Raw genomic sequence first — 14306 nt, 5'->3', positions numbered from 1 at the left:
TCAACAACATCGCTCAACTTAAATGTCAAACACAACATTTGATTAGGTCTGAAACTGACAGACCCTCTATAGAATTGCCACCTTGATCCGGTTATGAAGCATTAATCGTTGAAGCGCCAGATCAGCGAGATTTTTCTTACAGATTATGTCCACATAGCTATTTATTATTTCTGATCATTTTTTTTCGGTCTCCTACCCGCATCTCTCGTTTTTTGCGTTTGCAAAATCCATGGAATCAAAATGATCTCGCTAGGCGGACTTTCTCAGTGACGTCACACCGTGAGTCGCAAACCTGGAAGCCGGCACCCGCTATACTGTCTGAGTACTAAATCGATAACGTTGTTTTGCTTTCACGGCTTTTTTACAAGATGCCTCGTCGTTGTGTCGCTATGTACTGTTCCCATGAAGATGGAAGATTGATTGAGACATGCTTAGAGCCCGTTTGTGGATCGTCACTTTAAAGACGACTGCCTCGGTGCTCCGGGGGAGGGGGTCTTTGGCTCTTTACAACTGCCATTCTTCTTCTTTAGATTTTAACAGCATCTTGCATCCATTATTGTTGCACTACTGCCATCTACTGGATCCTAATATCTATTGCTCAAATTCTCTGATCCCAGTATTTGTTTTAAACCGAAAAATCTTCTTTTTCCCCTCAATACTATTTAGCTTATAAACCACATTCTCAAATTTAAATTCCTATTAAAATCTAATTCTGTTTTCAATAATCTTTGATTTATATATCTTCTACAATTAATAAAACATGTTCTATTGTTTCTACATCATGACACCAACAACAAAAACCAGTAAGATGTTTCCCCATTTTACAAAGAGTTCCATTTGAAAAAAAACTGTGACCGGTTCTTATTCTAGTTATAATTATTTCCTCCCTCCTGTTTATTCCTCTAATCCTTACATCAACTGTATTTTGTATCCTATATAAGTGCCTTCCATTCATTTCATTATCCCACCTACTTTTCCATATCTTCTTGCTTTCTCTCCAAACTATACTTTTGCCTTCAGATTTAGATAACTTTACTGGCATACCAATATATTATTTTTTAATAGCCTCCGTAGCCAATCTATCTGCTCTTTCATTACCCAAGATACTTACATGAGCAGGAGTCCAAAATAATATTACATTTTTTTTCACATATTCTATGATGAACAGCCATAACCTCATAATATATTTTGATGATTATTTGTACATCCCTTTTGAATACTCAACAATGCAGATAATCACTACAAATTATTATTTTATTTATATTAGTATCCTCTACCCATTCTCAAGCTAATAATATAGCACAAAATTCTACTGCATGTATAATTAGGTGTTCTTTTTGAAATAATCTTTAAGTCAGGAATCACCACTGCTATACTAGTTGCTAGTGATGGGTCGATGAGGCGTCATGAAACGTTTCGACACATTGCAACTCTGTGCCGATACTGTGTCACTGAATACTGACACCTGCTGGACCTTAAAAATCCCTACAGGCAACCTGGTTGACAGAGTTAACTGACACTGATTTGATGACCAAGTATACACAATACAATTTAAATCATTGTTTGTTGCATTGTATTATTTTATATTTTCATTTGAATTAAACATATATTTGATTTTTTTTAGATACAGTCAATAAATAATGTGAAGGAGGATGCTTGTGGACAGGCTTTTTTTATTTTTTTACAAATGGTTGATCGGGCGCTGTGTTTAGTTACCTGACTGATATCATCTGTTCTGAAATCGGAAATGCTGAGTATGACAAAGGGAGGAAGAACTACTCAGAGTAGCAACTTTCTACTCAGTGTAGATCAGCCGTTTTTTCTGAAATGACGCTCAGAACAAAGACGCACAGCGCAACCCGCCCAACCATAAAGGTCTGCCTAACCCATCCATCAGTGGTGCGCTCCGATCAGCACCTGGCGCTCACAGAGCGAGACTGTGGTACACCATCACACCAGAGTTGCAAAATGGTTAAAAATTAACCATTATTAACCGTTATTTTGTTTACAGTTCAGCTTGGATTTTCTTTACTGCGCAGCATAGCTTTGCTGTGTGCGCTGCTGTCCGCGAATGCACACGCGTTCAGCTTAGAGGGAACAGAAACAGTTTGGCGCATCAGTCAGTTCGAAACAGGTGCTGTATTGGTCACGTGACCGAAACAGTTCCTGTATCGGTCACGTGACTTTTCCGTAGCAATACACACATCGACACGGGTTTCGCTCTATGAGACCGACACATGCGCCGACGCATCGGTGTTGCCGGACCCATCACTACTAGTTGCTTCAATTGTTATTTTATTTATTTTGATTTATCTATGTCTACATGTGCTGCCTTTTACTTTCCTGTATCTGCTTATTCACTTGTGTGTAAATGCACCCCAGCAATCAAAAAAAAATTGTTATGAGAAATTTTACTCACTGCTGCTTTTTGTTTGAGACTATTTAGACCACTGTTTCGAGATGCTGCTAGCAGAGCTGGAGAAAATAAAAACTAAGCAGGTTGATGCAGCATAAGAGCCCCCATCACTGACAAGTTCATTTGTGAGACCAACAAAGGAAGATGCCATCAATCTCTTATTCAGTCGATTTTCAAAAAGACCAAGACATTTTTTTATAAGTAATTGCTAATATTACATAATAAACAACAATTTTGTTTACATGTATGCCCGTCTCTGAGCCTTAGCTCTCAGAGTTTGGCTGGGCTCAGTCCTAAGAAGCTACAGGCGTTCCCCTCTTTGTGGGCACACCACTTGCAGAGGAAAATCTGTGCAAAACAGGTTGGGTGGCAGGCGAGGGTGGGAGCCTTGATGTGCTAAACACTGGCTAAACAATGTCACCTCACTGATGGGTAATGAGCCAGAGCTTTTGTGTGAAATTAAACAGTTCCAGCTAGTAATAGCTGGATTCATCTCATACAAAGCTTGGACTCAGGAACCCAGCTCCTGGAGAGGGGCTGAACTCTCTCCTACTCTGGAGTTGATCAGAGCGAGAGGCATGAGGCGGGAGTGGGGATAAGCGATGACGTCACTGGCATCATCGACTTTGCATATTTGTTCATACATTTGTGACCCAGGCTTTAGAAAAAACAAGCTTTTGCCAAGATAAATAAGTGATTAAAAACTAAATGGGTTTGGAGTGGCAAATGAAAGATTTATGAATTTTAATACATTCCCCTAATCCACACTACATAAAACAAACTGTACCAAAAAGACAGATATCAGAGGCACACAAAATGAAAGAGGTGAATAAGTGAATCAAAGAGTTGCATGTTATTCAAATTCAGGGAATTATTTTAGTGCAGAGACAAAATACACTACACTGAAAAAAATGACTTTTTGGTGCAGTAAACTCTATTACAGTATTCATCTTAAATTCTACTTTGTATTTTTAAGCTTCTGTAAGAACTAGAGTTTCTGAAGTAAAATTAAACCTTTTTTAATGTAATACATGAATTTTGGAGAAAAAGTAAGTTTTACTTAGATTTCCTTAAACTATTTAAATGTTTAATAGTAGTATGAACATAAACCTACAAATACTGCATAAACTTTACTCAAAAAATGTAGCGTTTTTAAATGAACGCCAGCGCATGCGCACTGCAGCTTGCAGGACCGCTTCTGCGCCGAGTCCAGACGTTACAGGATCACACACAAAGCAAGAGGTGGTCCCAACGACAGTCATTCTTCAGGTAAGTTATTATTGCTCTGCTTTAGATTTGTGATAACTAAGTCTGCGTGTAGTTTGACGCGAGATATGTCACTGTTCATAAGTTTATTAACTGACGTAGAGCATGTTCCTGTTCTCTGTAAAACATTTGGCGGCAACATGGAAGTAGCTAGAATTAGCTTAATTCGACTGGGAGCTCTTCTCCCAGACAAGAACTGCACTGACAATTTTATGTTGCTCTAAAACAGAGGTATTTAAAACAAACAAACAACACTTGGTCTTGGGGGGAATAAAAGCCTGGCGCCCCGTGGTCTTTATAATACGATGGTTTGGGGGGGGGACTCTGCAGTTAGCATAGCTGTGTGGTGCGTTCGATTGGGGTGAATTAAAGCTGTTATCATGGCTAGTAGCATATGAAGTCTTTTGAATTGAGCGCGCGGGAACCAATCTGAGCGCGCAGTGAGACAGGTATTCAGCATTTAAACATCACATGCGCGCTCAACTCTGACAAACTCTGCTCAACCCACTACCTTCCCGCTCGGTTCTGTGTCGAGTAGGTTGCGCGCGCAACCTACTCTCCTTCGAGGCTAAACACCAGGTGTGCGCTCGCTTGGCTGTTTCTCCGTTTGCACGGCTCAGTCTCACTGATCTCTATTATACAATGGATTGCTGATTTTCCCGAAAAACTGAAGTCACTGGCCGCCATTTTGCTACTCCCTACTCTCACAGAATCCCATAAGATTTGGTTGCAACAACAAGCAGTTTTTTGGCTGTGTGAAAACTACAGCCAGACTAGGAAATTATGTGCTGAAATATTTTTCGTTATTCATGTTATATATACAAGGGTTGGACAATTAAACTGAAACACCTCTCATTTTAGTGTGGTAGGTTTCATGGCTAAATTGGACAAGCCTGGTGGCCAATCTTCATTAATTGCACATTGAACCAATAAGAGCAGAGTGTGAAGGTCCAATAGGGGGTTTTCACTGACGTCACTGGCCAACTTCCGGTCCGCCATATTGGGTGGCACACTTCCTTATCTCTAGTTGTCGTACACGTATTATCGTATCGCGAATGGATAAGTACGCCAGCACGCTAGAGCGACCAGATAAGGACGTATATCTGAGGAAATGTTCCGTGATCGACCATATGGACCCCTATGCCCTCCGCGGTGCCTTGTTTAGCCGTAATCCAGATGCATTACCTGGTGTTCGGTGAAAACCCTCTGCACACTCTTGAGGAAATGAGAGCTTACAAGGATCTAGAGGCTCACAACCAGTTCACATCTGGTTATGTACATCAAGGAAATCGCCATCATACGTGGACGGGTGAGTTTTAATAAGATGGTAAAAATGTAAACAATCCGACGCAAATGCGTCGCATGCTTCTGCGGTGGCTGGCGGCCGGCGGTGCGCGAAGGCGCTTGGCTGCACGGCCGATCGACGCCGCTCGCGGCTTTAATTATTTAAGCAGAACAATGACCAGCGCAAAATTAAGTTGTATTTACCGTATTGGCGCCGGTAGGAGCTGCAGATCATAAAGCCAGCAAACAGTGGGAACACAGCAACTCGTTCAAAGGTAAGCTGCGCTCAGACGGGCTCTGGCACATGCTAGTTTAGTAGCTGCTAACCGTTAGCGCTAACAACCACTCACGCATGTAATGTACTTTTAACTAGCTGCTATGTGTTTCAAACGTTTAGAACACACTCTCATTGACATCGGGATACTGTGGAAAGTTATGTTCGGTCGACTTACAGCCGCGATCCAAGCGAGCCGACGACTCTTTGTTATCTTATCTCTTGTTCTCCGTGGTTGCGCCTCCAGGCAGGAAAGCGGTGGAAAGTTAATCTGTTTCTATGTTTTTCCCATGGCGATCATGTGTTGCGCTGTTAAAGCCCACAATACAGCAACGGTTTACCATGGTTGAAATCAAGTTAAGGTGAAATTAATCAAATTAAAACACGGCTGAGAGAGGGAGTACAGTACACGGTAGTAATAGGCAGTAGAGGCGGCGGAGGCAGTCAACATGACAGCCGCGGAAAGTAATAAGTCATAACGCCCAAGCCCTATTATTAATATATTCTTCTTACATGTTTTAAATACTTAACAGTTAATTACCTGTGACAAAGTGAGCACCGCAGACTCTGGCGTATTCCAGCTTAACACCGTCCAAATCGGACCTGGATATCCGTGTCAGCCATAGGTGACGGCGTTGTTCAGAGAGCTGTTTTGTTTTTTCACATTGATTCACTATTACGGCTGGTAGGCGATAGAAAGAGCGTTGATCTCCACCTCCACGGGCCGTGCAACCAACCATTAAACACGTTTTCCCCATTGTTCACTTCCAATACTGCCTAAGGCGTCATACAACGCAGGTCAACGGTGCGAAACGACTGCCACCCAATATGGCGGACGCGCTGAGTAGTCACGTGAGCGTGACGTCAGCTGAAAACCCCCTATTAGCAGGGTAAGAGCACAGTTTTGCTCAAAATATTGCAATGTACACAACATTATGGGTGACATACCAGAGTATAAAAGAGGACAAATTGTTGGTGCACGTCTTGCTGGCACAAGTGTTTGTAATGTATCAAGAACCACGGTATCCAGGGTAATGTCAGCATACCACCAAGAAGGACAAACCACATCCAACAGGATTAACTGTGGACGCAAGAGGAAGCTGTCTGAAAGGGATGTTCGGGTGATAACCTGGATTGTATCCAAAAAACCTAAAACCACGGCTCCTCAAATCACGGCAGAATTAAATGTGCACCTCAACTCTTCTGTTTCCACCAAAACTGTCCGTTGAGAGCTCCACAGGGTCAATATCCACAGACGGGCTGCTATAGCCAAACCTTTGGTCACTCGTGCCAATGCCAAACGTCGGTTTCAATGGTGCAAGGAGCACAAATCTTGGGCTGTGGACAATTTGAAACATGTATTGTTCTCTGATGAGTCCACCTTTACTGTTTTCCCCACATCCGGGAGAGTTACGGTGTGGAGAAGCCCCAAAGAAGCGTACCACCCAGACTGTTGCATGCGCAGAGTGAGGCATGGGGGTGGATCAGTGATGGTTTGGGCTGCCATATCATGGCATTCCCTTGGCCCCATACTTGTGCTAGATGGGCGCGTCACTGCCAAGGACTACCGAACCATTCTGGAGGACCATGAATGTATACACATACACATATATATATATATATATATATACATATATACATATATATATATATATACATATATATATATATATACATATATATATATATATATATATATATATATATATATATATATATATATATATATATATATATATATATATATATACACACACAGGCGTGACAGCTTTATTTTTGCAGTGGCAGTATGCCACAAAACTCTGCAAGACCTGGTAACACTTTTTCCAGCTTATTCCTGGCCGATACAGCAACCTTTTACGATCAGTTTCTTTTCGAGAAGGGAGATCAAGACAAAATCCACCTTTTCTTATGCACCCATGTAAATCACTACTGAAAGTGTATTTGCAACTTTAACAATGCAGCGTCTCCTTACCTTAAGAGTATCGGCACAGAGCACGTACTCATGCAGCGCTGGAACGAGAACCTCTGACAGGTGTTGGACCTGCTCCTGGGTCTCCTTACTGCACCTCTCCACACAGCTGCCAATGCCCTTCAGTGGTTCAGCCAGCTCCTTCTCTGACTCAGCCCACTGGAAGTAGGTAGAGCTGTAGTGCTTCAGTTCATCCATGTATTCTAAAAGCAAGCAGAACATAGTGGAGCTTTGGATCAATATCTGGACATAACAGACTATTATTCGATTTTTCAGATCTTACACAAACTGCATCTAGTCAATTTTCCCCACATCTCCTTTCTAAGCAATTCACGGATAATGTGGAAAACCTTGATGTGCCAGGTTAGTTTGGCCCTAGAACACAGTTAACATAGCCCTAACCCGGGGCACTAGAGCCGCATGGGGCTCTTTAGCGTCCCCCTGGAGCTTTTTAAAAAATGTATGAAAATGGAAAAAGGGAAAATAGAGGGAAAATATATTTTCCATTTTAGTGTGGTGTCTGTAGCAGAGAAACCCCGAGACAAACATTCTCAATGTTTTCCAATTATGTAAAATGTGTAGAATACATATCAAATTTCAAAATATCTGTCAACGGATATTTGCGTCATAAGTTACGGGACACGTTTCTTGAAGCTCGGCGTAGAGCTAGGCGTGTCGCAGTTGTAAACAAACCGGTAGGTGTGTGAAGAGCCATGGACCCCAAAGAGGAAAAGAGAAAGATAGCTGAGGAGAACAGAGGATTCAACAGTTCTTGGACCAAATATTTTGCTTTCATTGGCGATATCACAGTAAATTGGGCAAAAGACGGCTATTTCTGCCCTGCGATGTACTGGCGACTAGTGTTCCCTCTTAGCTGCGCACGTGAGCAATTGCGCACAGCATCTGGGTTCAGCGCGCACAGCAAATTATGCTGCGCAGAAAATAAAATCCAAGCTGAACTGTAAACAAAATAATAATAAACCAAGTTGTTTTATACTATTTTGCAACATAATGAAATGGTGTTCCACAGTCGCGCTCTGTGAGCGCCAGGTGCTGATCAGAGCGCACCGCTGATTTATGGGTGGGGCAGACATTTTTATAGTTGGGCAGGTTGCGGTGTGCGTCTTTGTTCTGGGCCCGTTTCAGAAAAAATCTACCCCAAGTAGAAATCTGCTGCTCTGAGTAGTTTTTCTTTCCTCTGTCATACTTGGGTTTTCGGTTTCAGAACAGGTGATATCAGTAAGGTAACTAAACTCAGCATCCAACCAACCATGATTTCAAAGCGGGCACGAGCATGAAAGAAGCCCTGATCAATGGATTGCAGATAACGTGCTTTACCATGGCAACGACTGGAAATAAGCCTTAAAGTGCGCATTTCCCAGGAGTGGAATTAGAAGTTTTTAATGAAAGCACATGGAGAATATTTAACCATAAGAAATAATGCTTTTGCTGCTGAAAAAGCGAGTTGGCTTGATATTAGAGTTATTTGACGGAGAATTAAAGCTGTTTTCTCCCACTTCACTAATTCAACACAAAAGGGGGAAGTGGGGAGGGCGCATTGATTACAAAAAGCATTGAAAGGACATGGCATCCAATCTTAATGAAGTTTAGTCAGGTATGGTTTAAGTAAGTTCTAAGTTTTCCTATGTTTAAACATACTCAACTAAATCATTAATTGGCTATATTCAACATATGCATTTAATATTGGGATGGTGTGAGTTATTGAATAACTGAGATGTTCATCTTTTTGGAAGCATTGGTCACCCATCCTTCTAAAAATGAGTTGACATTAATTGTCTTGTAAGTGTTTAATTTGTGCCAACCTCACTTTATATGTATATTTCCAGCTGAAGTAAAGGTAGTGTTATTTAAGTGAAGAAATGTGCAGTAGCCCTAAGTGTTGGGGGGAAAATAGGTGAAAGGAAACTAAAATATATGAATAGAAAAGTAAAAATGGAAGTGCCAAAATTTGACACAGAATAAATTATTGCTTTCATTCTGTAAAGTTCTGTTATTAATCTTGTGGGTCTCTGACTATGGAACACCTTTAAACTATAACTGAGCGCAACAGTAACATTCCTGACAGTACGACATACAGTTGCCTCAAAGATTTTCTGCGTCTCCTACGTCATTAAAAAGCTGCCGTTGGCATAAAAACAAAGACCAGCACAAATAAATTGTTCAGAACTGAGAGCGTTCCCTCGTTGTGTTAGAAAAGCGATGTGCGGCTGAGAATATTGAAATAAATCATCTGACGACCCCAAAGTGCTTTACATTGGTCAATCATTCACCCATTTACACCCTGATGGTGGTGAGCTATGTTAGTAGCAACAGCTGCCCTGGAGCAGACTGACAGAAGAGAGGCTGCACAACACCACATCCTTGAGCTAAATCTCACCGCAGAAATGTAAATAATTTAATGGAAATAAGAGTGTAACTCTGAAAGATGTGCACATCTCTCAGTCCTTCCTCAGTAGGACCCCTACTCTGAAATAAAAATAAGCTATACAGCTATACAGCTCTTTAAAAAATCCAAAAATTTTGTCTTTTTCATGTAATTGGGCTAAATCAGTTTTATCTAAACTGAATAACCTAAAGTAAATTATTGCTGTAAATTGATTATTTTATTAAACTATGTAGCTTGATATAACCTCAGGTTTTGGACAGCCCTAATGTAGCCTCAGTGTGCTCGTGTGATGTTGCACACGGGGGTCAAGTGAACACTCAGAGAGTTTGTGTGTTTGCTCAGACACATGAAACATTAACATCAACATGAAACATGAACATTGCTGGCGACCTGTCCGGGGTGTACCCCGCCTCTCACACATTGACAGCTGGAGATCGGCACCGGCAACCCTTAGGACCCCACAAGGGATAAACGTGTTTGAAAATGGATGGATGGATGGACTGGGCTATTTTGTCTGGAAACAGATACAACGCCTTATGGGCGCAGCCATGATGAACTGTTGAATTTGCACGGCTGACAATACAGCAATCTGATTGGCTGAGCAGCAAAACTTGAATCACGAGACCTCTTGGACCGGAGCGCAACGGTTTATATTTTATATTGGCTATAACTTACTAATAGGAAAGTGAAAAGGTGGAAACATTGGCTTTTTTGAGATCACTGCTATCTGTAGCAACTGATCCAAGTGGAAAAAAGTTGCCCCCTGACAGTCATCCTACAGATTCTGGCCCACGGCCTAATTTGGACAAAACCAAAGAGAAGAAAACAATGCACAGAAACAAAGCTAAAACTGTATTATTTTATTTTATATATGTTACCTTTTTAAAGGGCTGCTGTTTTATTGCACTCTTTTGCCCAAATAAGAAGGGGGGGGGGGGGTTGTTGTGTTAGTGAGCATTAAAGATAACTGCACTTTCCATGGGGAGGTCTTAAGTTGTAAGAGGCCTATGATGCATGTTTCATTGTTGTTTTTTCGAATCCTCAAAATAAAAATACATAAACTAATTTCTTCATTATTCATCAACGCAATGAAATATAATAAGTTAATATTGTTATCGAAGTTAAATTTAAAGCCTCATCATAGAGCAGTATAGTCAAGTGGTGCTTTATTCTCTCCAGGATGTGCTGCAGGGAAAATAAAAATTAAACATGAATGCTCATTACATACTTGTAGCCTACTTAGCCATTTGATAGGAGGCTAACATAGCTAATATAGACACAGACCATATTGCCTTTATTACAAGGCTTATATCCGACTTAATTTTTTGCGTCTCCAGACAGATCTGTTTTTTGTTTTTTTGGTCCAAGATGGCTCTTCAAACCTTTTGGGTTGCTGACCCCTGCCCTAACTCATAAGATTGGCACCCTGATTACATGACTGACTTAAAAATAATGATAATCTATTTTACTTATAACACATTTTACATTTACTGACCAATCTGAAAGTGCTACAGTAAAAATAAAATCTGTATATTAAAAATAGGGACAGTAAAATGCATATAAAGTACACTAGTAAAAGTAGTAAATGAAAGCAAAAAAACAGGGCAAACCATTTAAAAAAAACATCATTAAAAAGGCATTGGGTAAAAAAAAAGCATTTAGAGCCACATTTCCAACGCTTAAGTTTGGCACGCTCTCTACTCTGCTCCGCCAACCCAGGTTTCTCTGTCCCTGCCCTATCAGGGACAAACCGAGTGGAGTTTTGAGTGAACATACTGCGTTAGTCATTGGCCACGGGTGAGGAGAAATGAGAAGGTTTTCTTAGAGTACGTCCAGAGGGGTGATGACTTTTTTAAGGACCACAATGAACGCAGTTGGTCAAACTAAAATATAACTTTACCATTTATATAAAATAAAGAAAAGAAAAAAGACACTTCAGCTTTCTATACGCAAATGCCCTGTATCACAAGTGAAGATGACCTGAGGCTTTCTCTCATTTTACACTTACTGAAAGCCATATAGTTTTGCTCTCCGCCTCTCTGCCTGTTTGGACGCTTTTTTCTCTGCTCCCTGCTTGCTTGCATTTTCCTGCCTTTTACTTTTTATCTCCATTTTATCTCTTAACCAAAACCACAGAAAATTGGATTTAGTTATTTTATTTAATTTTCTTTTACTTATTTTTTTTATTTTGATTTTGAAAAGATGCCTACCTTCAACACAATGGACTTTGACAAGCTTTTACAGAAGATAGCTGTTATGGAACTGAAAATCTGTCGACTCGAAGTGAATTATGACGTAAACGCTGCGCATGGAAATGAAACAACCCTGCCTGCGACTCCAAACGGGGACCACCAGCCCAGCGACTCAGCGAACAAACAGTTCCCTGAGAAAAATGAGAATCCCTGGACCACTCTGGATGCAAGACCAAAGGATCAACGAACCCCACACCAAGACAAAGAAAACTGGCCGAGACTACAGAGAGATGTCCCAGGACAAGTGAAACAACAACGGGCTGTTCTCAAAACAAATGATAGGAGTAAACCTGCTGGAAATGCTGGAATTCCGTTACTAAACAGATTCGCTCCGCTCCAAAATGTGACCCAGGAGGACAACGATCAGAGGTATGTCAACGATTTTCTTTCTAAGACATCAGAGAAAAGACATACCACAGGGCCGAGGACCCTGATATTATGTAATGGATCTGTAAGGGGGATTAAACATTTCTGTAACAAGAAAAACACAGAGGTGTTGATTTATAACGACAGGAACTGTGGCCTGGTGTCTGATGTTTCAGACATCCTTCCAAGGGTCTTGAAAGAACGCCCGACTTTGGAAAAACCCATAATACAAGCTGAAGCCCTGGGCGACGTCACCCGGATAAGAAAATCAGAAGTATTGAAAGAGGATTACATTCGTCTGTTGAACTTAGTTGATGGCCTTAATGTCAAGGTGTTTTTCAACGGCCCTCGTGTGCCCGTTAATTGCGGAGATGAGATTTGTTCCAGAATTCTAATGCTAAACAAATGGCTGGAAAAAACATGCAAACAAACAACTGTAACCTTCATAGACAACTTTAACATCTTCTGGGAAAGGAGACATCTGTTCAGCGACAATGGTTTCCATCTAAATAGGTCAGGTGCAAAACGGCTGATTTCAAACATCTTCTATTCTGTGAACCATGCTCCATCAGCTTTGTTCCAGAACAAAGCTCAACCAGTGCCAAAACAAATGATAAGCCCAGTACAGCTTGAACAAGCCAAGATAAAGATGGCCAGAAAGATGACGTCAGAACTACAGGAGGATTCATCCTAGATCTCAGCAGAACAAAGAGAGGACCAAAAACCTCCATCGCCACGAACATCGGGCCAGACTGCACCCACCTCCCCTTCTTCTCCACAAAGCCCAGAAGTTCCTTTTCTGGATTTTTCTCACAACATGAACAAAGTATTTAAGATTGGCCTACAGATGACATCCTCTCCACATAGCCATTCTGCTGTGACTAAACAAGCATTTTCCAAAGGCCTCAGAGCCTCAGATCCTCCTCCTCTACGTATCACGGAACATTCTGGTACTGAGGAACTCCAAATTACTTCGCTGTGATACAGATTGGGCCCCGGCCGCACGTTTATCAGACATGACAGTTTCCAGCATCAGCTTGGGCCTTTTGCAGGAGATTATGGAATATCTGTGATAATACGTGGCAGAAATAAGAAAAACAAAAGGATAAACAGGAACAAATACTTAAAAGTCATAAACTGTCAGATGCAACCTGTCACAGAGACATCATCAACCACTAAGTCATATAAACTGGGTTTATTAAACATTAGATCTGTCAGGAAAATCCCTTTTAATTAATGACTTCATTATTGACAATAATATTGATGTAATGTTTTTAACAGAAACATGGTTACATGAATCTAATTAAGTTATTCTGTTGGAGTCGACAGCTCCAAACAACGATTTTCTTTGTGAGAGCAGACAGCAAAGGAAAGGTGGAGGAGTAGCAACATTGTTTAATGATTCTCTAAAGTGTAAAAAGGTGTTTTTGGAAAAATTCAACTCTTTTGAACATTTGGCTCTACAGGTAAAGAGCCCAGTACAAACTATGTTTCTGAATGTTTACAGGCCTCCTAAGTCCACATCAAACTTTTTAAAGGATTTTAGTGACCTCCTGTCTCTGATATGTGTTGATTATGACTGTTTAATTATTGTGGGAGACTTCAATTTTCACGTTGACAACCCTGAAGACAGAAGTGCAAAATAACTGTGTGACACACTTAGAAACTTTGGCTTAACTCAACATGTTAAACAGACAATACACAAACAGGGACACATTTTAGACTTGATCATCACTAAAATTCAAAAGTTTTCTTACGTCATTGTAACTGATGTTGCCCTATCTGATCACTTCTCTGTTACCTTTGAAAGCATAATTACCAGTGACTCATTTAGCCGAAGGGACATCGTAAGAAAACGCACCTTTAAGGACAAATGCCACGGAAACCTTTATTCAAGCTTACTCTGCTACTTCAATCTTGGGCTGCAACTCTGTAGATGAGCTAGTAGATAACTTTCATTCTAAAGTCTCAGACATCATTGACTGCATTGCTCCAGTTAAAGTGAAAGTTCTTTCCGGGAAGAAAAAAATCTCCTTGGAGAAATGCTCCAGCAGTTAGAGGTGAAAAAA

The 14306-nt window shown here is 40.8% G+C and overlaps 1 protein-coding gene across 4 annotated transcripts in view; it reads right to left on the bottom strand.

Moving 5' to 3' along the window:
• The window catches only part of snx7 (sorting nexin 7), a 113745-nt gene that overhangs the window by 26684 nt on the left and 72755 nt on the right, over window positions 1-14306 (bottom strand). For all 4 annotated transcript variants that reach the window (XM_036125412.1, XM_036125413.1, XM_036125411.1 and 1 more), the window contains one exon: window positions 7216-7415. In XM_036125412.1, the coding sequence (XP_035981305.1) occupies window positions 7216-7415 (200 nt within the window). The remainder of the gene's footprint in view (window positions 1-7215; window positions 7416-14306) is intronic.

The sequence above is a fragment of the Fundulus heteroclitus genome, chromosome 21, assembly GCF_011125445.2.
Source record: "Fundulus heteroclitus isolate FHET01 chromosome 21, MU-UCD_Fhet_4.1, whole genome shotgun sequence".
NCBI classification, from domain to species: domain Eukaryota; kingdom Metazoa; phylum Chordata; class Actinopteri; order Cyprinodontiformes; family Fundulidae; genus Fundulus; species Fundulus heteroclitus.
This window is presented reverse-complemented; position numbering and strand designations above follow the sequence as displayed.